This window comes from Haliotis rubra, unplaced genomic scaffold (genome assembly GCF_003918875.1).
Source record: "Haliotis rubra isolate DU_JTF1 unplaced genomic scaffold, ASM391887v1 Scf102, whole genome shotgun sequence".
Taxonomy (NCBI): domain Eukaryota; kingdom Metazoa; phylum Mollusca; class Gastropoda; order Lepetellida; family Haliotidae; genus Haliotis; species Haliotis rubra.
In genome coordinates, this window is record NW_025764915.1 from 618258 (window position 1) to 644295 (window position 26038).

At 39.7% G+C, this 26038-nt stretch overlaps 1 protein-coding gene across 9 annotated transcripts in view; it reads right to left on the reverse strand.

Moving 5' to 3' along the window:
* Positions 1-1656: 1656 nt before the first annotated feature.
* The window catches only part of LOC124270041 (innexin unc-9-like), a 168092-nt gene continuing 143710 nt past the window's right edge, over positions 1657-26038 (reverse strand). For 6 of the 9 annotated variants that reach the window (XM_046705110.1, XM_046705118.1, XM_046705094.1 and 3 more), the window contains one exon: positions 1657-7710. In XM_046705110.1, coding sequence (XP_046561066.1) covers positions 6495-7709 — 1215 coding nt within the window. In that variant the 5' untranslated portion in view covers position 7710 and the 3' untranslated portion in view covers positions 1657-6494. Of the gene's footprint in view, positions 7711-10206; positions 10447-15006; positions 15317-26038 lie in introns of those variants that run through there. The other 3 variants (XM_046705075.1, XM_046705105.1, XM_046705086.1) reach the window with 3 other exon arrangements.

The window sequence follows — 26038 nt, forward strand, 5'->3', positions numbered from 1 at the left end:
AACGGTTAATGGTAGGAAAATAGCGGCTACAGTGAATCCACTGTCCTGAGCAGAAAGGTCGAGCTGCCGCTCATTTAACATAAAAATTAGTATTCACTCACAGGAACCAATTCACTGGCAATATTAAGGTCGACCTTACTTTGCCGTTAGGTCCATATCGGCATGCTCGTCACGGTGCCAATCATTTTAAGCCTGGACTGTATCATGAAGATCTTAATTGAAACTGCTCAGAACAAGGAGAGGACTACAGAGATTCCGTGATCTACTGCTCTTCTCTTGTTGACACAAAGGTCCAACCAGGCTTAGCTGTCCTGTGAGAAAAAACTACTCATCCCTTTTGGGTTTTATCTTTGTAAATATTTGTGTGGTGTTGAAGACCTTGATGCATTTGAACGTATTTTGGTGGTTTTTTTTTCTATAAGCCCCCAAAGGAATGAGAAGTTGCATGAAAGAAATAATGTTGCATGTGAATTAATGGATTTGTTTAAATATTAATTCTTTTGAACTGTCTCGTGGGTGTCGTGGAACGATGAACTAGCATCGGGTTCCAGGAAGTGATGTTTGTACAGGGGCTGTTGTAGATGCCATACTGTCACTTGGAACTGTATTCGATTTGTGAAAAAGAGGCATGAGTTGGTTAAACGCCTATGTCAAAAGTATTTGGTGTATATAATGGAATGTGAGCTTAGGAAGGTTTTGTATCGCAAAGAATACTCCAATCAGCTGCACCAGCATACTGGTGAGTGGATGAGAGTGTTTTCACTGCCCATTCAACGTGCAAAGGGACAAGGGACACATGGGTAATGCTGATTTTGGGTATTCTTGAACTCCTACATATAGCAATGTTCCATCAATACGACGACGTTGCACGCCACACATGTTCTTCACACATTGTACCCATGAGGAGGATCGAACCTGATCCTATACCGCGAAGAGCGAACGTTTAATCACTAAGCTAACCTACGACCCCAAAGATCATAGACCAAGGATCAAGACGGGCTGGGTTAGATATAGTTTAGATATAAATACATGTAATTAAATGTTTGTATCATTCTCTAATGACACCCTTGTATATATGAATATGTATGTACATGTATATTGTATTGTACATTATCCTGCCTCAATTATATCTCTCCGATGCCATCTTGGTGTATATGTGTATATAATGTTTTTCCAGTTCACTCATGTACAACCGTTGGGGAAGTTGAGAAAATAAAAACCTTCGAAAATCTTCGTTAAGTCAACCATCAGTTAAACTATAGCCCGACTACAGACGCATCTCTGTATGTACAGCCCAAGCGCCTAAGATCACTGGGTCTAACAAAGGCTCAGATGTACTTGGTACCTATATGGATTTCCTTGGTAACTTAGGTCAATTGCTTCATACAAGGAATTTAAACAGCGTCATACATGGAATCGGGCCAGCATCACACCATATCAAGATGCTTCATTCTGAATGCAGACACTCTCCAGATGTCGTGATTGATAAGAGTTTTATACCGTTTTAAAGCAATATTTCAGCCAAGTCACGTCGGTTCTCAAAATGAACGAAGTGGGTGTTCTTTTCCAAACACTAAGAGTACACGAGGCATATGGATTCGGTAATGTAACAGATAATTAAACGTTGATCGATGAACCTTATTAAAAAGAAAGTCATTTTGAAATTTAAAAATGTTTATTATATGTCGTTTTAACAAGATGCAATGTACCTCGTTTGGCCCACACACTTGAAAGTTGACTGATAATGATATCAAACACACGCATGCGCAATGCTATTAGCTCACCTGAATACGACGTGTGCAGTTTGGAAGATCATAAAAATATTTTCTTGGTAGAAAATTCATTTGATTGTCTCAAAGACGAAAACACCACCTGTCATGAGACTACACATGCGAAACAGCGTGACTAGAACTGTTTGATATTATTTTAATCAGGTGAGTCACAGCGGGTCACGAAGGATTGACTTTCAAGGATATTGCACTTTTTTGGCATATAATTGGAAATAATTTAATGAAAACGGTAATGAAATTTACAAATCTTTTGTACATAGTAAAACATATTAAATAAACTATATTAAATGCATAAATTACAAACCATAATGTTTAAACAACGACAAGATACTCGCTACCTACTGTAGATCATATGTTCAATTGATTTAACCAAACTTCGTATCACAGCCGATTGCTGAAAGGTCTTCTCGAGTTGCATAGCAGTGCTAACTAATGACAATAAACAAATAAATAACAACAAAGCAGTAACATTGGCGAGTTCATGCATAGTTGTGTAGAGATGAAAGGCACTTATATGGAGGTTCATTTTCTGGCAGTCCGGTCTTACCTCGCCAAATGGCAAGCGTCCAACAGCACTAGCGATAAATAGGTATATCGATACAGATGATGGCGATAACGCTATATTCAGAAGGGTGTCATGTTGGTATGCATAAGTCAAAAATGGTTCAATTCCAGGCCAACCAGAGGAATGGTTCTCAAGAACATGCGTGCCAGTTTGTGAATTTGGAACTTTGTCTGAACCCAAATGACCCCTGAATATCGATGTCAGATTTACAAGGAACACATACGTCGATTACGTGTTCACCGACCTCCAAGGGATTCAGCCTGGGCATTTACAATGTTAGGACGTTGAACCTTCTAGGTCTTTGGTACGAGTCTACACAACATTTGCAGAGAAGAAAACAGAACACACAGTGACGCATATTTGACCGCTGGGAACGGAAGACTTTGTCACGAGCGCCATGAATCAACCTTGAACTGCTAACAGCAGTTGCAAATATTTGTTTAAAATGATTAAAGTTTGCATAGTGTCCAAAACGCCAATCATAACATTTCGAAGTAATTTTACTTTTATGCTTTTATCGTTTCGTCACATTCCATGAAGCCAATCTTTACAGCTATCATTTGACATTTACGTTATTGTCCAGAATACCAATGATTTTACGCCAAGAGGCGTTGAAAAAGATCCTAAAGTATTAACTTGATATATTTTACACCAGTTTGTATCAGTGCCAAAACTGTCTCCATTAATAAAAACACGGGATTTCCCAACAGCATCACAAATTTGTTCACGAAGACCCGTCTCTGAGAACAAGTTATTTTGCGAAAATGCTCTTGCATAAATATTGCACGTTTGAGTTTGTCTCAGTAAATTGTACAACACGCTCTCACAGTTCAAGGTTGTCGATCGCCGGTTATAACTTTGTCAATTTTATTTAGTAGTTAACACATATTTCGGAACAAATCAGAAAAACGACAGCAATGTTGGATGTCATTAAGCAATAAACTAGTAAATGAATTTAAGCAAATGTAGATGAGCTATATGTCGGGCAACTATGAAGAAATAATGCAAAAGATAATGCGGAAGATAATGAAAGTAAACAGCTGAATAAATTAGTAAAAAACAAAGATAATGCATCTATAACAGCCTTAGATGTTCAACATTCAAAAGGAATTTAGTAAGTATATATAACATACTCTACATAAAACAATGGGATCAATATTTGGGCAGAGATACGATGGGTGATTGAAACGGGAAATGAAATGAAATTATTTCAAGGCCAATAAAAAACATTGCACGTGCATGTGCAGGAGAAAATCACATCAAAATTCGGAAGGAAATGAAAATAATTACAATGAAAATATGGAAATTCAACCACTCTTACCATAAAAGCGTCTAAACACTGACATTATATTATCAGCATTTCCAAATTCTTTTGAAACTTACGAAAGGGTGTTTACAATAATACTTGTTGTTGACAATATATTTAACGATTTTACAAATCAGCGATTTTGTATACACCAACTTTCATACTTTCAAAACATGAATGGCAGCAGTGTTTGGTGATAATCTTGTACATATAACAAATCAAGTTCTTGAAAATCGCTCGAAAAAACATGTATACATTCTGATGCTTTCGTAAGCTCATGGTACTTACATTCCAAAATAACATACTGAATGACATCAGACACATATATTTCTTATCTACGCATTTACAGGGTAGAATGACTAGTTTTCCAAATCAAAGTAATTTTGGAAATCAATAATGTTATGAGATTTTGTTATGAGAATGGCGACTGAAACACACATACTCGTGTATGAACACAAATCACTATCTAACTATTGGGCCACTACTACCGAGGCTAACTGATCTAGTCTCCATAATCCGAGATCTTGCAAAAATATGTTAAATTTATATCGTAATACTCAAGTGCCTGTATATATACACAGCACCAAGTTCAGCTTAGCTGAAAAGTGAACAATCTGAACATAACCAACGACCATGTCCCGTTGCAAGAAAACACTAAACGTCGAGTCCAAAATCTTCAATCACATGTTCTGACCACTCTCATGGCATGAGACCAAACCGCGGGTTCGAACTCCTGTAGGTGGGAATGGCAGGCGTTGTATTTCTTTGATACTACAAATATCAAATGCTTTAGTAATTAGATGTTACAAAAATAGTGTACAGAGATTTAGTGTGTTACAGTTACAATGTATGAAGATTCTGGCCCGACAAGGACTAACCAAACATTATAGGCAATCGCAGTAATTACAGTGTTTCGGAATGGTACTGTCACGGAAGAGATCTGACGTCTCAAATATCGCATGGTTAGTATTATTCGTCGATTACTGTGTTTATAACACTCTATGGTATCTACAAAGGTAATGTGCTGTCATTCATGATTTGTAATCAATAATCAAAAACTATATACTTCACGAAATAAAAACGCAAATCGTAAAGAAGGTTAATAACAAAGCTGCAATATATGCCAAACTAGCTCGGTAACGTATGTACGAAAATATAAGTCAATCTCTAGCACACGTTGTGCATAGCTACTGAACGGAAAGTAAATAGCAAAGTATTATATATGTTGAAACAAAGCCAACCACGCCCATTTAAATCTACATTTGTATACAAAAGACCACAACAAACCAATTACTTTGGCGTCAGGGTAATTAATTCTGGTAGCAGCGGCAAAATGAAGACTAAAAAATTATCTTCATTTTCAACACATAAATACTAGAACTGAATCGATGCTTCGCTAAACGAAAGAAAAAACAATTCAAACGTTTACACATGCTTAGACGCTAACACTGCCACGGGTATGTCAAAGTCACGGTTTTAGATGAAATATGTGACATTATGTTTTACCTGCCTCACTCACTTAGATGTAGTGTTTGTCTAATCCCGTCTAAACAAATAGGAAAATATTTACAAAGTTGTTGCTTATATTCATATTATCTATTTACAAGTCATGGTTCACGTTTTGTTCAACGTGCTGGTATTTGTTGAGCAGAGGTACCCCCCTTAACTGCCATGATCCGCTGCTTGGGGAAACGAACTTCACATTTACAGTGATTTTTGTATAGGATCCCTAACGTTTGGGTGACGTATTTGCTTTCATAGCTTGCAAATGTCAAGATGTTCATTTTGGCCGACAACCGAATCGACTTTATATTCCTAAAAATACCCTTCCAAGCGGCCTTCAAATCCAACCATTTCATTTATTTTACGAAACATTCGACGGACAAGTATTGATTTGTTGTGGTCATAAATATATTAAATTTACTGCTATATACAGGTCAGTATAGGATACTTCCATACTAAGTAAGTGAGCAGAAGTTCGTGAGGTAAACAAACTATCACAACCCTCTCATCGGCAAAAGCCGGGCTCATTTGGATATCGACACAACCAGAATTTAACCCGTCACTTCCCGTAACAGCCAATCAGAGCAATCTTTGTAACCATAGCAACCAACAACAATCGATCACATACGGGGATATCACAATCTGAAAATACGAAGGAAGCATATTTTTTACGAGCAAATTATGATATGCATCTATAAAATTGTATATCATGTTACACTGCATTGTAGGTATTCTACTAATATCTAATTACTTATAAAAAGTGCATTACAGATTACTCCATACTCCCGTTTTATAGTACAAAACAAACCTTAATTGAGAAAGAATTAATAACGTTTCTTAATACGTCAATCAACCAGTACAATTCTCCACTGAATATATTTAAGTTTACTTTAGATTTATAAAAAATACCATTTTATCTGATCTATCACAAACAGAGTACGTATGAGTACCGAATCACAATAAATTGCCACTAAGGAAATTCAGACTAATATATCGCCCAGACTACATAAATATGTCTGTCTCGAATATAAACGCAGAGCAAATCACGAATGAGAGCACATTTCCCTAATCTACTTGGCTTCACCCGAAATTATGGTCACAGGACTACAGCCGATGTTACAGGGTCACCCGGCGCTTAAAATGCGCCAAACCAGTCTGAAAGCCTCACAGGGCTCCTTCGTCCAACAACCATCGGTCGTCCATCGTCCATTGTAAGCGTCATGACCTGATCATGTTGGCCATTTCTACGCACACGGACAGCAGACCACTACGAATTGGCACTGTGGAGTACACAAGGTGCATATGACATCATATCCGTCGGTTCTGGCGTTTACACATCTTCTCCTTCCATATCATGACCGTTGCCGGTAGTGTTTCGAATCTGTATAGACTTTTTGCTTCTGTACATGTCCCATAGTCCAGAAACGATTTCCGCTACAACAATATCACTCGAGTTTTTGCCTATGAGGCGAAGTGTAAAAACACCATCATGTCGAAGGTATTCGATAGTGAATCTGTTAGCTAGCTTTTTGTCAGGACCAGTTCCTAATCGGTCCATGATTTTTAAAAACTTTTTCACATACTGCATCCGTGACGTCGGAAACACCATATGCCACAGCCAAGAGACAAAACTGTAACAGGTAAGTATTGACACAAACACTAACCAAAACCACATGAAGATGTAGATTTTCTCATTAAATAAGTTGATAGGCAGCACACATTGGACGGAGTGACGATGGATATTCTGCATCTGTCTAATGTCAAAGTCACACATTGTCACTCGTGGAAATCGGTGCGAGGCCGTCCACTCATCACCAACGATGAGGTCTTGAAGAACCTGGAATCCATAAATATTATATTCTGTGGACAAGAATTCATTCAGCATGAACAACTGACCAATTGCGTTGGATATGTACATCACCTTCATGAACAGATACACAGCTACCAGATAGTTTCCGTACCGCTTGCCACAAAGAAGAGACAGTTTAGCTGACAAGATGTGTCTCAGTTGTACACAGCAAGTATGCCTACTTTCTCTCTGGTTGTCCAAACACCTGTCAATATGCCTCACCACGTATTTTATAGTCCTTATTCTTATCTCTGGACTTTCATATTGGGCATCACTGGCCAGCCCTACAATCCTGTCCACGTTGATGCCAGACTGACCATTAAGGAGTCTCCATATAATGCATGGGATGTAGAACATGAGTGCTTGGATAAGGAGCACAACTGGTACCCACTGGTAGTAGGTGAGCTCTTTTTCGGTTCGCTTGTGATGCTCAACAGGGATGACTTCATTCATGGGGATGTAATATGTATTGGAGATCCAGCAGATGTTATTAGCGTAGTCGACATGTGCCCCTGTGAACTGGGCAGGGCACCAGCACCTGATTGGGTCGCCTACGTACTGTCGAGCACTCACGACCACCGTGAAGATGATGAGTATTCCTGTTGTGTAAAGATGGTTCACTCGGTCAATCAGATCGTCATCATTGCGAACTTTTACGTTGGCAACTCGTCCTACAGACCCAATAATACTGTCCATCCTGCAACAAAGATGAGAATTCGTTAAAATACCATCGTAGTCTCTGTAGAAATAATCATCATAATAATAATTGCATCAGTACACATCATACAGACATCAACATATCTCGACCCCACACAGCTTGTATTTTGTTAAAATATGCAGACTTACACTGACACATATCTATATATGTGTCACATCGTATTACTCTAATTCACATATGATTAGACTGTACTTGCCAGCAAAACATAATGGTATGTAAACCCGCGTACCATCTCATGGTATGGGTACATGGTAAGTGTTTCGTCCTGGTTGTGACGTCAAATGGACATACTCTGGCATGGGTCCAGTCAAGTGCATGGCACCTGACATAACCCAACACGACATCGTTTGTGATTGTATCAAGCCTAAAATTATCAGCACGGCCATTCCACTCGTTGCCATGGACAACTTGTAGAATACGTTTTTGAAGAACACGTGTAACAGTTCAAAGGTAACCATGTCAAAATGGCAAATACCAATTGTGATACAAACGGGAAGCAACTGATATTTATGTCAACAATAGAGTTCCCAGCATCTGGAATACATTCTCGGTAGGAAATATTGACAGTATTTTCCCCTGCGGTAAATAATCTTGCGGTTATATACAGGGAGGCAAACCAGTTTTCCGGGCAGGTGTTTAGTCTATGATTTAGCTTCATATATACAGGCTAAATATGTCAGATATCTATTTTATCCTTCAGCTTCTACTTGAGGTCATAGACATTTCTTTAGTTCTTTTCCAGGCCACGACGTTGTACCAGTTTCTGGGTTCTTATAACGATCTGACATGATTTGATCAAAGAAAGCTTAAAAAATATTTTTTATTAAAGAATTTGAAGATTGTTCAATCAAAAATGAGTTCAGCAAAATGCGTATTAAAGACGCGAAGTACCCGTAGCAGCAAATCCTCTCAGGAAAAACTTGCCAGGCACAACGCAATAAAGATAAAGTGAATTGCATTAAAGAGTCCCATGGTTCATATATAACGGATTTTGCTGAACCTTTCCATATTTCTGAAGATTTTAAACCAATGAGTAATGACGTTCGGTAACAATCGGATAAAACAAACCGAGTTTCTTCACAGTTACCACATGGGTATCAGAGCAACACTGATCGATAGTGACAGTTATTGGATAAGGCATTTGCTCCAAACCGACAATCACAGGCGAGAATCATTGACTAACTCGGTTGTTTGGAGCGCTCCGAGCTAAAATAATAACGAACTAAGACAAGTAAGATTGGGTTATCTAGCAAACAGGTGCTCAAAGTACCAGAGGCCTTTCCCTCATCCTAGGGGTGTTCACATACCACCTTCTGAGATCCCGTGAGACAAGAAAGATCATGGCTTCTGCCCTTTGCTATTGTAAACGTATAGGATGTTTGGGGCTTCTCTTGGCTGGTACAAATACCAATATTGCTTTCATATGGTAACTGACATTAGGTCGGGTGATGAAGAGAACCACTACATACACACAGGCCTTTGTGTAAAATTTCTTCTTTGAGGACATAAGATGTACACATCATGATTGTTAGACCCAGGGTTATCAGTAATTGAGAAGTATGATGTATGAATATCGAAAAACTAATCACCCGAATGCGACACATATTCGGAAGCTATCGCTTACTTGAACACTTCGCACGTTGTATAAATTACACCAGATCAACAAAAGCCAATAGAAGACACTGTGATGATTTCAAAACAATGGTATGTTTGTCTACAAAACACTAACCCGTATCTTACTTTAAAGACAAATCTCGATAAGGCGTTTATACCTCAGCTGTGTTTTTACCGGTGGCGAAACTTTAGAACACGCGTGAAAACTATTTCTCAAGCTGGGGAAAAGCCTCATGAAGTCGGTCGACGGTAGCTGAAGGCTTGCTATTGCGAGGCATGAGGTAACGAGGAGGGATCCTCATGCATGTTCGTAGCAAGAGGTTTAGCGAGGATCTGAGATGACTCATCGCCACGGGAGTGGAGCATGGCGCAATCCGTGATAACAAACGGAATATTTCTAATACGTTTTCTACAATGCATGTGAGGGGCCTGGTTGATTCATTGGATACCGTAGGAGTAATGAATGGAATAATTGGGATAGGATGTGATACATCGTTGGTTGTACACCATACAAGGGAGGTATGATCAGAGGTTAATACTCATCATCTATGCAAAGTAGATGCAGTTGAATGTATTTGCAAATTTAGAAAACAATTTCCTGGCCGTGTATTGAACCGAGGTTAAATATTGATTAAACAAAGCATATAATTGTAAGCGATTCCCTGATATGTTAAGGAATTACTATCTACAATTCACAAACAAGGAAATTATGTTATGAAGAACAAATAATACATCATGCATCTACTACATAATATCAAAACTAATACAGAAAACCATAAACGATAACAAATAAAACAACAAATACAAAAGAGGGAACGAGAATAAAAAGGAACAGCAAACGATGCGTGTGTTGACACTTACCCTTTACAAAGAAAAGCTGACGCGAAACTTTGTATTCCCAAAATCATGATTCAATTTAAAGCATCCTAAACACAACAAAAGTTCTCATCCAGAAACTATCTGTTAAAGTTACCTCGTGCCGTAATCCGTTTCTTAATATTTCAAAATTCGCCAAGTTTACACACAGCCCCATAACTAGGCTCTCACACAAGGCAATATGGACGCTGAGAGATGCTAGAGTGCGAAACTGCGGAATGTAAAAAAACAGATCCGAAACTGTGGCTTCACGCTGAGTAATATGTTCCGTATTAATTGTTGTGCTTTCTTTATATTCACCCACGTGTGGAAAGTGAAATATTGAGACCGATCTGACTCACGGTTTGTAGGACTGAAAGCGCGATAAGGGAAGGGATTTATGCCCATCGCTCGCTGATAAAGAAGCTACTTCAACGCCTCATAGTTATTTCAATACACGCTGATTCGGTGTATGTATGAGAGGAGCGTTTTTGCCTTTTTTCGATCCGTAAAGAAAGGCGCGCAAAAGATCATGATTGATAAAGCTTGTTATCACATTGTTCGCGATTCAATGGCGTTAACTCAACAGCATAGTCACGCATTAAAATGTCAATATTTTGAAGTCTGCATAAAGGATTGCTCACTGCTGTGACTGTGCCAGGAGCTCTGACGGAGACGTTAGCGAACATTGCATCTACATCAGCGTCTCTACAACCATAGTTTCAGTGTATGGAACGTCAACATAAGCTTCGCGTTATTTCCAATACCACAGCTTCTTAATTCGATAAAACCATGACTGCCTCAGACACAACAAAGGATTATATCCAATAGTTTCTTGGAGGGTGCGCACGTTTCAGGATGAAATGCCTCACTGTTAACTAGGCACTAAGGAGTCCGGTTCAAAAGTGCTCAAATGTAACGACACACGGGCAGATGGTTATCGTGAAGTCACGTGATGAAGCCAAGCATGCAGACAGAGATGGGGATGGGGTTGGGGGTACAGGCGAAGAGAACATGCAGAGTATCAGGTTAGGTCAGCATGCCAGCCTAATGGATGTGTCATAGCGAAAGTGGATTTAACGCTTGCTCGGATATTACACGGGCATGCATGTCTGTGCATTAGAATGCATGTTATGTTTAAACGTGCTCGGGTCTCAGATAACTGCTGTCTGTTTAGATTCTTCTTCCTTTGATAGATTATTTACAGTCCGCTGTCATACATCCAGAAATTGTTGTTGCAACAAACAACATTCACTCAAACATTTGATATACTAATGTTGTATGAAAGAATCGCGAGTCCTTTTATTTATTTTGAGTGGTATACTTCTAGTCATCAGAACTTGTCTTGTTTTGTTCAGACGTTTCTCACTATCTTGTTCCGTTCAGCATTATATTTCGTTTTCAGCGGTTCATTCGTTTGTATTATGATCTGCCTAAATTAATAATTTTGCACTTGAGTTTGAAGATTATTAAGATGCTTTACTGTCTATTTGTCTATACAGACCATCATAAAAAAATCGTCTTACCGCTAGATTCCCATCATTCGTCAGTAATCTATTTTCGAATCCCGATACCGCCTTTCAACTAGCTCGAAGTCATTTACGAAATGTAACAAAATCTCGTCTCATTTGAAACCAATTCTTCCAAAATGGTATACTTGAGGACAACGTCATTTGCCCGGTCCAGACAAAATGACGGTTCTCATGAGATACCACTAAACTACCAAGGACATTAAAGCACTAACAGGGGCCGCCATTTTATGTCCTAATTATGCCTTATCTGAACGTTCAACGTGCAACGACTGCAATAAAGCAATGAAAATAAACTACATTAAACAAAGTGACGGGACAGGACAGATGCATATATTTCCAAGAATTGATTTTGTGACAAAGAGCAGTTGTTGTATATCACCAGCCTACAAGTAGTTACTGATTTGCCCGGATGGCAATGTTGTAGAGCCTGGAGTATTCACTGGTTAAAAGGAATTAGGCGCTTTATAATGCACTGATGTTATTTAAATGAACGTTTATAGGTGGCGTTTACGTGGCCTAATATGTATACCATTATTGCGTTTTGTAGTATGCTGCTGCAGGTGTTTGTGTTGACTGACTGACTGAGTTTGGTTTTACGCCGCTTTTAGCAATATTCCAGCAACATCACGGCGGGGGACACCAGAAATGGGCTTAACACATTGTGCCCATGTGGGGATTCGAACCCGGGTCTTCGGCGTGACGAGGCAACGCTTTAACCATTAGGCTACCCCACCGCCCCGTGTTTGTGTTGAAGAAATGCTGGTTCACACTTGCTGGTGACAACAATTATGACTTAAATGGCACATCAAATATTATTAAAATGTATGTATATACATAAACATAGTTCTATTTATTTCGAAATATCGAAAATGACATTCAATCCATGAACGTTCTCAGATATACTGATGAAAACGTAATGCTATTATTAGGAATGACATATTGATGTTGACACAATTCTACAGCGTGTTATGAACGGTGGATAGAGAGAAAAGAATAGAAAGAATTGTGTTAGTGTCCATTACATTGTCGTAATTAAGGTGAACCAGGAAAATGTAGTGCTATCAATTATGTACAGGTGTTGTGGTAGAATAGACTTATTCCACAATTAAACCAGTAACGAGCCAGGTAACTGGCGATTCATAACTTTCAGATTACATCAATTATATCAATTTGAATGTCCTTGGTAATTGATAATGCAACGACATGAATAATTAATCTATGATAGCAGGTTGACATTATTAACGTATGATTTAACAGATCTAACAATGACAATATCACAGCCTTAACGAGTATCGGTGCTTTGTGTCGATTAAATATGGCCTCTTGTGACCTAGTGGTCTTGGGCGTATTGACCCGCTGACATAAGTTGTGCCCCTTGTCAGGATCCTCTGACTCAAAGATTGATCCCAAGACCTAAACGTAGAAATTCGCTGAGTGAGTGAGTGAGTGAGTTTGGTTTTACGCCGCTTTTGGCACTATTCCAACAATATCACGGCGGGGGACACTAGAAATTCGCCGATAGGAGTTTAGTCCCTTAGCTGAGTCAGGATCTACAATGTCTGTTTACATAAATATCATAGTTAATACCACTGGGCTTGACGGGGGGTGTACAGTCTGTGTCACTGTAGACATTCGCCCAGTGTAAGCTGACACGCCAGGGCCTAGATTTTCGAAGCTCTCTTAGCGCTAAGATAGTCGTAAGTACCATACATTAACATTACCTTACGACTGCAAGGAGCGTGGAAAGTCGGTGTTTCGATCCCCTGCCCAGTCAAACCAAAGTCATTAACGCCCGTTACTTGATGTTACCTTCCCTGGCTCGCGTCATTAAGATGGTGTCTAGGACTGGGCTCGTATCAATGTTAAACTGCGGTACCGCATCCCATTTGGCTAGTAATATTAAACCTGCTTAAGTCCAGACTAGTAAAAGCAGAAACTCACATACGCACACATGCACATGCACACAAACACACACACGCACGCACGCACACATATATAAATACAATAGTCTCGAAAGATATGTTAAACACACTTTCACGCCATCTAACCGCGTCTACAATAACAGTTCAAATCATTCTCAACTCACTCACTTCACTTTAAGGGGCGGTGGGGTAGCCTAGTGGTTAAAGCGTTCGCTCGTCATGCTGAAGACCCCGGTTCGATTCCCCACATGGGTACAATGTGTGAAGCCCATTTCTGGTGTCCCCCGCCGCGATATTGCTGGAATATTGCTAAAGCGGCGTAAAACTAAACTCACACACTCAAAACCTATGAAATGAACCTTCAGTGACTCATGTACATGACAACCATGTAACTATGACATGGAGTAGGGTCAACTGGCGGGTTAACTGCAGTCAATAAAAGCTCACGAATCGGCCTCGAGGCAAAGGAGATGTAAACATGTTGTCATTCACCAGAGCAAGCACAGACGGGATTGCAACAAGTTGTTAATTTGACATCAATGACGGGGCAATGATAATAATCGTAAAATAAGGCCGATAACGTCATGTGCAGAGCACAATCAGATTTCTGCTTCAATAATCCTATTCGTAATTTGCTTCAATTATTCATCCTGTTTTTTGAACGAATCGACTTGATTATTTGCCTGCGCTTGACTTCCCTACAACGGTATGAGTAAAGCAGGTAATAAATAACAAAGTCATTTGTCAAATTGTCAGCGTATCAATCTGTATCCCATTAAGCACTTGGATGTACAATTGGTATAGTGCTATTTACATCGGCAGTACAATAGTTGATATACGAGTTTAAAAAGAACAAAATGAACCCTAACGTTTGTTTTCGCATCTCAGGTGTATTTAAGACTATTGGAATGCCATGGAGGTAATCCAATCACCCTTGTTCATAATACGTAAAATAAATTACATAATACACGAAAACATAAGGACAAAAAGGGTGTCATTGTCACATCTCATTAGCACTAGAAAAGGTATGACGAATTTAATCGATATGGTGGATCTCGTCAAGAGATGTATTGTGAAATACGATAGTCCCTAATTCAGACCTGTCAAATATATTTTGAATATATCGCTTTGTGACTAAAAATGATGAAAACAATGTCACGAGAAAATGAAATGACGTGACTGTGACGTGAGAACATATTGTCCTGGATGTATCCTTACATGTACATCTTTATAAGTGTGCCAGTTATTATGTAATACACAACTTCCGAAGCAATACATCTACAATCTACACACAGAGTTGCTAGCTCAGACAGGTCAAATGACAAGTTGTAGAAAAAAAGCGTAAATGTTACCTATGGATGGAGTCTTGCAAGCCATGGAGAAGGACCCAGGGTATGCGAACATGCGATTATGGCGGCAAACACATATACTTCCAGCACCTACACTGATGACGTTGAACAAGACTCCACTGAAGGTACTTTTTTCCAAACGGTTAAGCACTTCTTAGCTGCTACCATCGTTACCCCGACCCCTCGGGCCCATTACGCACCCCCCTCCACCCTCGGACTTTGGGGTGTGTGGAGTGTGTGTACTGGCTCATTCGTACATTTGCATATGGTGAAACAATAAGCCCGATGCCACTATACTCGGGATATCGGACAGCCGCTGCTTCGCCAGATACCTAACAGCGGTCGCCTAGCAACCAGAATTGGGGATCCAGATTTAGCCAGGAGTTCATTCCAGGCAGATGTTTTTTCAGGGTAGCAAGACTTATAGTGTATATCCCGGCGCGTTGCATGTCGGTCTTAGTAAACGCTATTCGGTGCTTGCCGATGCCGAAACGCAACGTCTCATGGGTGAGACCATTTTTTTCACTCCATGACGTCATTCGTAAACAACATTACGTAGACATAGAGACCATATCACTGACACACCCAACACCGGGGGAACACTGGCACTGCTGTGTCAATAAACACAAACACTTGGCTTATATTTCAGATAATCTCAACATTTGATAAAATCGTTCTTCAATGTGTTGACCACATCGCCCGTGCTTACTGATAAGGATGGTCGACGTCACCTTATAAGGTGAAAACCACGCATGCGAAAAGAGCGATAAGGACAGACGCTCGTTTAATGTGATCCATATCTTCAAGGAAATCTACGGGGGCGAGAAAGCACTTAAATTACTGACCACGATCTCTGGGTCGTGTTAGAAAAATAAAATGATTGTGACTCGATTACGCAGGAAATTATACTTATTCAACCCTATCATACTTTCTTCAGAATTCCCAAAGATATGTTTTATTACGACGAAGCTGATTAATGCGGCATATTGCTGGACTGATGCCCGATTCAGATGAAGACTTTCTGCTGTGGGTGAAGCAGGACTTTGTTGATGGCGATATGCACAGCTTGCGCAGTATTGCACCCATACACAATTGTAGGTTTACCTTGTGAACCCACAAGTGGAATCGGAACGTCTTGAGAATAACGAGCAACCACACCACAAACTAAATTACCCCATGCCATGGTAAGCGTTTAAATATTATGCCGACAATTAGGAAGCATTTGTTTCCGTTGTATATATACCACTCATTCTTTGCTTGTTGGTTGATAAACGCTCTCAGGAATGTTCCTGCTATATGCCTACCGTCGGTAAATACACGAGTCTGGAACACACAATCCGGTGATTGACATCATGAGCATGTATCTACCCAATTTGGGTAAGATGACATGCAACAACCAAGTCAACGAGCCTGACCACCCAACTCGTTGTGTCAAGGAGGCTTACTGAAAGCTAACCGACCAAGATTTTCATAGATCTGCTATTTTGAATTCAAAATTGCATTAAAATAGTAAAATTATTCACATTTGAGGAAAGGAATTAATAATCATTTATGCTCTTGTCTGAAAGGTCGATGTTTTGGTCAGTACTAGTGGGTGGGCGCACATCACATTCCGGTTAATGTTCCTTTCTCTACAGATGACAAGTAATTAATAATACGGAAGTGTCTTCCCAGGTTAATATATTTTCTGTACTTATTCTAAAAGTGACAATGTTGTATTTCCTCCGAGGAAAGCCCCTAGACTACCTCCCCACAGATTATAGATTATACCCTACCTGAAATCGCCACATACACACTCGAACACACACCCATACATAACGACCTGACAAAACGCCAGCTGAATCTATTCTGTCAGCTTCAGCATGATTGAGCGATTTCCACAAAGAAAACCTCAGTGATCTTTGCCAGGAGAAGCACATGGTCCAGTAGACTAACGCTTAGTCTCTGAATATATATAATTTGATTGTAACAAATAGACCCATAAAAACTGAAAAGGAGACCCAGAGAGACCAGAGATTCAGACTCTTAATTTAGGGCTTTAGCATTGCAGGGAGGACTATGCTGTCGGGTAAATAATGGTTCAGAGACTGTGAGACAGACTAAAGGTCCAGTCACGAAACAGGTTAACCCCATTTACCACCATGACCATCCTGCCCCAACCTTAACATGGGAACTACGCTTCAGCCAGCCACCCCTACATTTTCACGCCCAAGACAATAGCACATCGGAGCCATTATACAATGGGATGTAATGTCCACGCCAAAAGGTTAGGTAAACACTCGATATATGTAACTTATTCAGCTTACGAAGATCCATCCAGCTAACGCTGAACATGTGTCGTCTTCACGGACCCAAGCCCAGTGGTTGTTGTGATTTCTGGATCCAATTCCCCGAGAAACTATTTAACGGTATATAGGGCCTCTGGTGCACATCTGTCTGTGGGAGGGTAGCACCTGTCTCTTGCCTATTAATGTGTTTATGTGATAAGAGTTTTGGTAAAAACAACAGTGACGTAAACTTTAAATGCATTTGGTTAAAACATCTTTCACTGAAAGTGTTGCGGCAAAGGGTTTCATCAGTGCAGGACCAGTAAACGTGAATAAATTGTTTTGGTGAAGGCACCAATTAGTCTGAGATCTTGATGCGAAAATGGTTTTGGGAGATACAATCTTACCGTTTACAGTTAGTAATTAGATTTCATTCCACGTGATGATTATGTCAGAAAGGCAAGAGGTATTGGCATTGCTATTTGTGTGATTAGTACACTCATTTTCCATGAAAACACCATCTTGGAATGATAGTTAAAGGCAAGGTGAGGATTCAAGGTGTACGCAGACTAACATATACATCCCGGGCAGTTTCCATATTGAACCAGAGAGCAATTGAACCAGATATTAAAAGAAGCGATGACGTTCCATCGTATTGCTTTAAATTATCTATCGAGTTTCCATCGTATTGCTTTAAATTATCTATCGAGTTATAGTCTAGTCTAGTCGCGTTGACGAGAATAAGATGTTTTCACCTGAAAGTAATCAATCCAAAACTTAAAGGTTCAAATGTACGAAGTTGAGTACTTTACCTCCGGTAGACAGGTTTAATACGTATTGCTGTAGAAATTCATAACACCGACTCGAGAACATTTCTTAGAACCCATGATGTCATCAGTATGTTGATTGTTTTACTTTATTGTTCAGGAGTTTGTAATTCTCTTTTAGACTGTACGTACCATTACAACCTTGGCAGAAATGACGTTGTGATCTCATTCTCACAAGAGCATCAACCTAACAAGGCCTCGTGACATACTTTAGTTAAGTATCTATTCCTGGAGGGATGTGTTACTGGGTACCGTCGTACTACAGGTCAGACCTCCCAGCTTCCTCCCGACTGACCGTTGACGCTCAACGGATTGCGGACATCCGATCACCCCGTTCCCTATAGGTAATAACCATTAAGTGAACAGCTGTCAAAAGGCAGCCGTTTGTCTGACCGCTACACCTGGTGGAAGAATCCGGTCTATTACCGCTGCCATCAATGTGATAAAGAAATTATCTGTTAGAGAAAGTAGATTATTCACAGTTGGGGCTGGTTTGTGAAAGGGAATAGCCTGTATTGTGAATTGAAAGACACAGAACAAAGCAGGTGAGTGCGCGAAGCTGAAGAGGGTTCCTGTTACTGTGTATCAAATTGGATGATCTAAACGACATAGCACCGAGTGCAGCCTTCCCTACCCCGGACAACACGCAGATACATCATGTTCTGTCTGCAGCAGGAAAGATGCTCTTACGAGATTATGCTTGAAGCGATGTAACTTCTTAATGTACTGAAATGTCAGGGTAATTAATGCTGAAATTTTCCGATGTAGTTCCGGAGATGTGACACCGGACATATGATATCCAGAGACGTGTGGGTAACGAGGCCAATGACATGATCCATGAATCATGAGAAGGGGTTTAAAGGTTTCTTGGTGCACATATCATGGTCTCCACAACGTTTTTGACTGTGGTCTTTGAGAACGTACGTTATCCTTTAAATCAGATTGACAATTGAACCCTCACGTTGCCTGGTTGGTTGTGTAACACACCGCTCAGCAATATCTAAGCTGTAGGACGGCGGTCTGCAAATAATCGAGTCTGGACCAGACAATCCAGTGATCAACAGCATGAGTATCGATCTACGCAATTGGTATACGATGACATGTGTAAACCAAGTCAGCGAGCCTGATCACCCGATCCCGTTAGTCGCCTCTTACGACAAGCATGGGTTACTGAAGACCAATTCTAATCCGGATCTTCACGGGTTGAACCATCACGAATACAAAACCCATTTAAATACGTTCTGTACAAAGGTCTGTACAGATCAACAAATATTGGCATGTCAATCGATTATATGCCACCCTCTTTTCGCCTTACAAGAGCATATTTTACATTGATTTACCGTTAGAGATTTTCTGCATTGTGCCCTTGGTTGGAGCCTGATTATTGAACCCTAGAATTATCCAGCTTTCTGTTTTCTCCCATTACTCTATCAATATCAATAACAGTCACAGTCCATTTGAAAACCAAACACACTTTGACAATAGGCTGAGGTTCATACGCCGAGCTGCTAATACAAAATGACACCTAATCGTGGTTGTATACCACATGAAATTGTTCAGTAACAAACATCGGACGTGGAGCTATTACGATCTGTTATCAATGATCCCAAAAATATGACTTCAACCACGGGAGATTAAATCTAGGTCCAAAGTTATATAAAACAGAGACAAGCGTTCCACGGACGGGGAAGTTCCCATTAGACAGAATTATCAAGGTATTGTTGAAACTCGTCGTTTTGACAGAGTAACAATCCACCTTCAACATTTGCAGCATCGGTTATCTGGCTGCAGAGATTGAGAGGAAATCTATCAAAATTAGCGGGAAACAATATCCCCCATGGCGCGCCAGATCGAGACGGTTGGAGCTATGTCCCAAGAGACTGTATAGCGTTACGTATTTCTGGTTTATCAATCTCCACTCGCTCCCTTGATATTATGGTCCACGGTACACTAATGCTGTAAAGCATTAACTGTTCCTTGTTACAGGTTATGTTGGGGAAGCTGAAGTAGAGGCTGTTAACAGTGTTCCAGGAGCAAGCATCTATAAACCTGCCTTATAACCTGTATAACTAAATACATCAATACCTGATAACCTGAGCGGGGTGCTGGTTTCTGAGAAACGGCACGCACACATGTGCTTTGCCGGAGAATGATTGCGTTAACAAAACACTGTATCTAATTAGATGGTCTAATAGCGCAGAACATGTGTATACACATGTATACACATGTATACATTACTTTGTTCAATACAGTGCAGGGTGAAGATGGGTGAGTTACCTAAGTATCACACTTAAACTTTAGACGTGTCACAGCTGTAACGAATTTAAGGTGTTGGTACATATTGAAAACATTACACATTAAAGGGATACTCTGACAGTTTGTTATGTTTAATCTCTCGTTCAAATACATTTTTAGAGCTTTTGATGACTGTTAAATATCTTTAAATGAAGGCAAAAAGCTGAGATAAAATATAATCAATCTATAATGTTTTATCTGGTGGAATGGAGATTGTTGACACATTTTAATCGTTAGTAACGTCAACATGACGTCATTTGATTATGATATGACGTTATTAAACAAACGAGTGAAGTTACAATGATGTTGTTCGGTCGGTAACCGCTGATGATGAAACGGTTTCTTATTTTCTTTTAAAACTGAAGGTAAGATAAGAAGAGTATTTGGGTGATCTGGAAAGAAAAATGTTCTTCCCGTGGCCTAAAAGATATGTTCAGTCCTGGCTAAGATCTACTATTTGATTCGACGAAGCAGTGTCTTTTTCAACCTAAACTTAAGCCCAACAAGCGTTGCAAAAGACAATCTACTGAAGTGAAAGTGTCGGAAAGGACAGTATGAGATACTGGTCAGTTGATGCTTAAGTCCCATTTAGTTGCAGAAGCGAAAGTGTTTCGAAGGACAGGTGTTTGAAATACCGGTCACCTGATGCTTAAGTCCCATTGAGCTGCAGAAGCGAAAGTGTTTCGAAAGACAAGTGTTTGAAATACTGGTCACTTGCCACATAAGTACCATTTAGCTGCAGGGGATCAAATATATCTCACATCAGCCCCTACTGAAGTCACAGGGAGTGATTATGACTTCTACAATGAATCACAGACATGGATGAATTAGGAGATAATCCTATTGTGTTTACATTTTGGAAGTGATTATAGTTGGTTGAACGCTGCTAAATGTTTCATTTAAAACCTCACGCGATTATCTCCATTCTACCATGACATATGCATCATGAATAAAACGCGTTTTAAATATGCACTCATTACCCTTGCGTGGTGTTTTGACACTACGCGCAGTGAACCGGCTCTCAGAAGTGGTTATTGAAAAATTTTCACTTCTATTTTTTTGGGAACAGCCAATCAAAAACGAACATACTTAAATGTCATGGTAGAATGTTCGGTAATGTGAGATATCATAACACGATCGGGATTCCCAGTTGTCAAAGAGCTCGGTTGATATCATCTGAATGATAGTCAGGGAATCAAATGTGACTTCTCTTCAGGGCGATTAAATCCCATTTGTTCACATAATTAATCAAAGTGTTTCGTCACGAAGTTTAATCAGTCCTATTGTGATGCAGACAGATAAAGTTTAAGAACCCGTCGTTTGACGATTATGTGACACTAGGTGGTGATGAAACAAGACTTAGGACTATAAAACTGATGAAACAAGACTTAGGACTATAATACTGATGAAACAAGACTTATGACTTACGTTATTTTACATTTTGCAATTATACTCGTTATATTAATTACACATCGAAAACATAATGTACATGATCAGGGAACCTTTCAATGAATATATTTTGATATATGCATTTATCATATGATTTCTATATTTTTCTTTTATTCTCTTTTTAATCTGATATCTGACTATACTGATTCTATTTTTCTATTTTTGATAGATCACACAACACCACTGTTAAATCATGTTTGTCCCTAATACGTTTTAGAACATGTTAAAAATACCAACATGAACGACTGTGAGGGGCGGTGGGGGTAGCCTCGTGGTGGTTACCCCGCACACCCGGGATGGATTCTTTAAATGGGAACAATATGAGGAAACCATTTGTGGTGTCCGACACTGTAATCTTGGTTGAATATTGCTGGAAGCGGCGTAAAACAACACTCACTCAGTTTATCACCGCCGCCTCATTATGGCTGGGATTATGCTAAACGCGGCGTAAAACCATATTCACTTGCTCACGTACTGAACCTACGATATATTGGTAACAAATCGTCTTAGGAAGATATACAAGCGGTTTATTTGCCACTTCATCAGATACGGCAAAACCACTCGCCCAGTCATCAGCATAACTCACTATGATGCATTTATTACCAACATGTAATGTTGGCGCGAACCCCGAGATAACTAGCCTGTCAGCTAAATCGCCCCAAAGTAGCATCGCACGCATAGTTCTACTTCCGCTTCTGCATCGTATGGTGCGAGAAAGTAATTTCCTGCCATAAGATAGATGCCTTTATGCTACTGTTTCTGAACACACTAGAACTCGATCTTGTTAAGAGTGTATTGTACAGCTCGCATGATGCGACCATGGTCCAGGAAGCATATGGCATGTGGAGAATGTGGATTAAGATGCGCGGTTTGTTGTTCTTAACAAACGAGGGATGGTACCATTTCCCTTAGGCATTGAGATCTATTTGGAAACGACAGTGAGATTGTGTGAGTCGTGATCGAAAAAAGCCCATTAACTCAGCAGCACACTTCGAATTTGAATTAATTCAACAAACGTGGTTGATAGCCCATCGCTAAAAGCAAAACACTGAAATCATGGTCATTATCCTTCTGTCTTGTTCTTTGTGGCTTATTTCGTGTTGATTGAATCTTAAATAAGTCATTTTGTCATATATCAAATTATTTATCCTTTTAAAAACGTTTATCTGATTTCGATTATTAAGGCTTGGATTGTATGTATACACCTCAAAAATATTAAAGTGCTCCTATTCTTCACTTTTCGTCTGTACTCGTGAAGATCCGGGTTAGAATTGGTCTTCAGTAACCCATGCTTGTCGTAAGAGGCGACTAACGGGTTCTGGCGGTCAGGCTTGCTGACTTGGTTGACATATGTCATCGTATCCCAATTGCTTAGATCGATGCTCATGATGTTGATCACTGGATTGTCTGATCCAGGGTCGAATATTTACAGACCGCCGTCATATAGCTGGAATATTGTGTGTGGCGTTAAACAACAAACCAACAAAAATGGCAACAAACAAAACAAAAGCCTTTCGTCTGTCAAGTATTTTGACCTTCATAAGACAGTGATATCATCTGGCAAGTGTCCAAGACACCTGAGACACGTCGTGGACTGGTGGGACAAGAACACTGTATGTTCCTTCTGGTCATTGGAGTAAGAGTCATATCAGTTGGTGATAGCTACAAAATGTGTGTCCTAATAGCTACAAAATGTGTTATCAGACATCTATTTCTGTTTATATAACTGTGTATTGTAACTATGCGAACAAAAGTAAAACGTGGGTTTTTTCAAGAAAAAAATAAATTAAAATGGTTAATGTTCTGTTTTCGTTTTCCTGTTGTCTATATCTCACGGGAAATGCGAAACACACTTTCCCACTTACGATACAAAACTATAAGACACATGTTTATTAAACTCCACGGAAACTTCCGATGGATAATGTTAATATCACCAGCAATCGCGCTCTTTAAGGTTATCCGAACGCATAAATAAGGGCGAGTCCATGTATGTCGGCATGACGTCTTTTATATGACTTTGATTCACGGGACGTGATGAAAAGCAATCTTATGAATTTCAACATTCAACTACAGCAACGCCTTTCAAGATATGTGCAGTGAAATATGTACTTGTGAAGCTAACGACTCGTGATATGCTGAGTGGTTAAATCGGCATTTATTACAAACCCATTTCTGTGAATCTATGAGCAACGGCTCTAATGCACACATTAAAATTGATTGTTTAATGATGTTACATGCAAGATGCCACTTGCAGAGTATTGAAAATGATGTATTTACAGTGATAACCGAAACATGGAATTCGATTGCTTTACCTGCATTGACAAATAGTCCAATTGGTTGAATCAAGTAGCTGAAAGGGGTTTAACTATTGAAGTAAAATCCCTGGGGATATAACAGTAGTTCTTTTAAACGCCACGGAAGCAGAGAGGTGATCGGTAAATACATCATATCGCGATGCCTTCTATCCGCGTTTCCATACCCAATTACGCGATATACACATGCATAAAACGCTATTCATTTCTGGGAAATTGTATTTGCACTGACTAACGTCCACGTAACAGCAGTTAAAAGCTTGCAGCTTGTAATTTACACTGCACTTAATGAAACGGGTTTCTTCGGATCCTGAATTTTAAGTACCACACCAGAAACCATTAATTTGGACGGGAAACCTAGGCTGCTCATCTGTTGCCTGAATGAGGTGCCTGGGTAGTCATCATGTTCAGCCTGATCGATGGGTTACTTGGCTTTTAATGGGGTCTGGCAGGTTAGAAACGGAATGGCTTTAATAAGGAACAATGACGTTAGGTGACAGGCATTGTCATGCAACCTTGTTATGCTATAGATATACAGTGCAAGTACCTTCGTCGAGCATGGACATTAATCATTGAGACACAAACAGGGAGGATTATAGGGTGGATGGAAATACATGTACATTTGCAGGGTAGATACCATTGTCATTCAACAGCAACGGGATAACGACCATTTCAATGTAATCTGGAATATTAATTTCAAAATTTCTTAAATTCAAATTCACTACATTTCGATATTGTTGGCTGTCACATCATTGGGAAATTGATTGCATTTAATATTTTTACTGTTACTAGATAGCTTTTAGCCTTACCGTCATGGAAATGGTCAACTGGATAGTTACATTATGTTAAAGGGGCACTCCACTCGTGCAAAATGGCAGTTACAGGACATTTTACTCACGTTGAAACGCCAAACCGAATCGGTAATCCATACTTCCCTGTTTGAAACATGTTTAAGTTTTAATTCTAAATCATATCACACAAAAGACTTATGTACCCACATGACACACGATTAGTCCAATATTAGAATTGGGTTCCTCATCGTTGAGCTTAATACTCTTTGATGTAAGTCATCTCTATATTGTGGAACTAGATGAATTATTGATTGTCGTGTAGAGGTCGCTAACCAATATGTCCATATTATCTCAAAAATCAACTGCGAAGAATGACGAACGGAAGAATGACCATTTCGAGCAAGTATTATTGAAAAGATCGTTCTGCCTGCTGTGTTCTAATCACTTGCTTCTATAATATCAGACACACAATTATCCAAGTCATTTACACTTAACGTATGCTTAGTGTAAATGTTGTAAATGCTTGGCTGAAATTAAAGATTCCAAATGAATTATTCCACACATTAACTTTTCCGAATAACCAGCTCTAAATTTTAGAAACTGTTTGAACTCGTTTACAAGGAATATTGTTGATCAAAGTAGAGGCCATTTGCGATGTTTTAACGCCTCGCGTCACTTCATAAGCGAGTCCACATGCTCCCTACCGAGATTCCAGCTCATTAATTCCTGGCCCATCAATAAGGCACGCAAGCATGACCAGTGGGAGATGACCCTGGGTCAGATTTACCGAAAATCTGATGAAGTTTGCTGTACATGGGATAGATTGCTCAGTTGCCCAAACCACAGTACCATGTTCTAATCCAAATCATCAATCTCTAGAGGACGTATTGAGAGATCAGGTTTTGTGGTCATGAGATTGGACGAACAGTCTTTTCCTATAAGTTGATTACTTGACAGAGCTTGTAGTTGGTAAAGTGGCAATGTGAGAGGGATCGGCCTGAGTAATGACCTCGTTACTACAACTAATTGATAGACTCACATTCAAGTGGACGCTAAATGCTAAGCCTTGCCGTTTCCCAAAGACTTGTACCAAC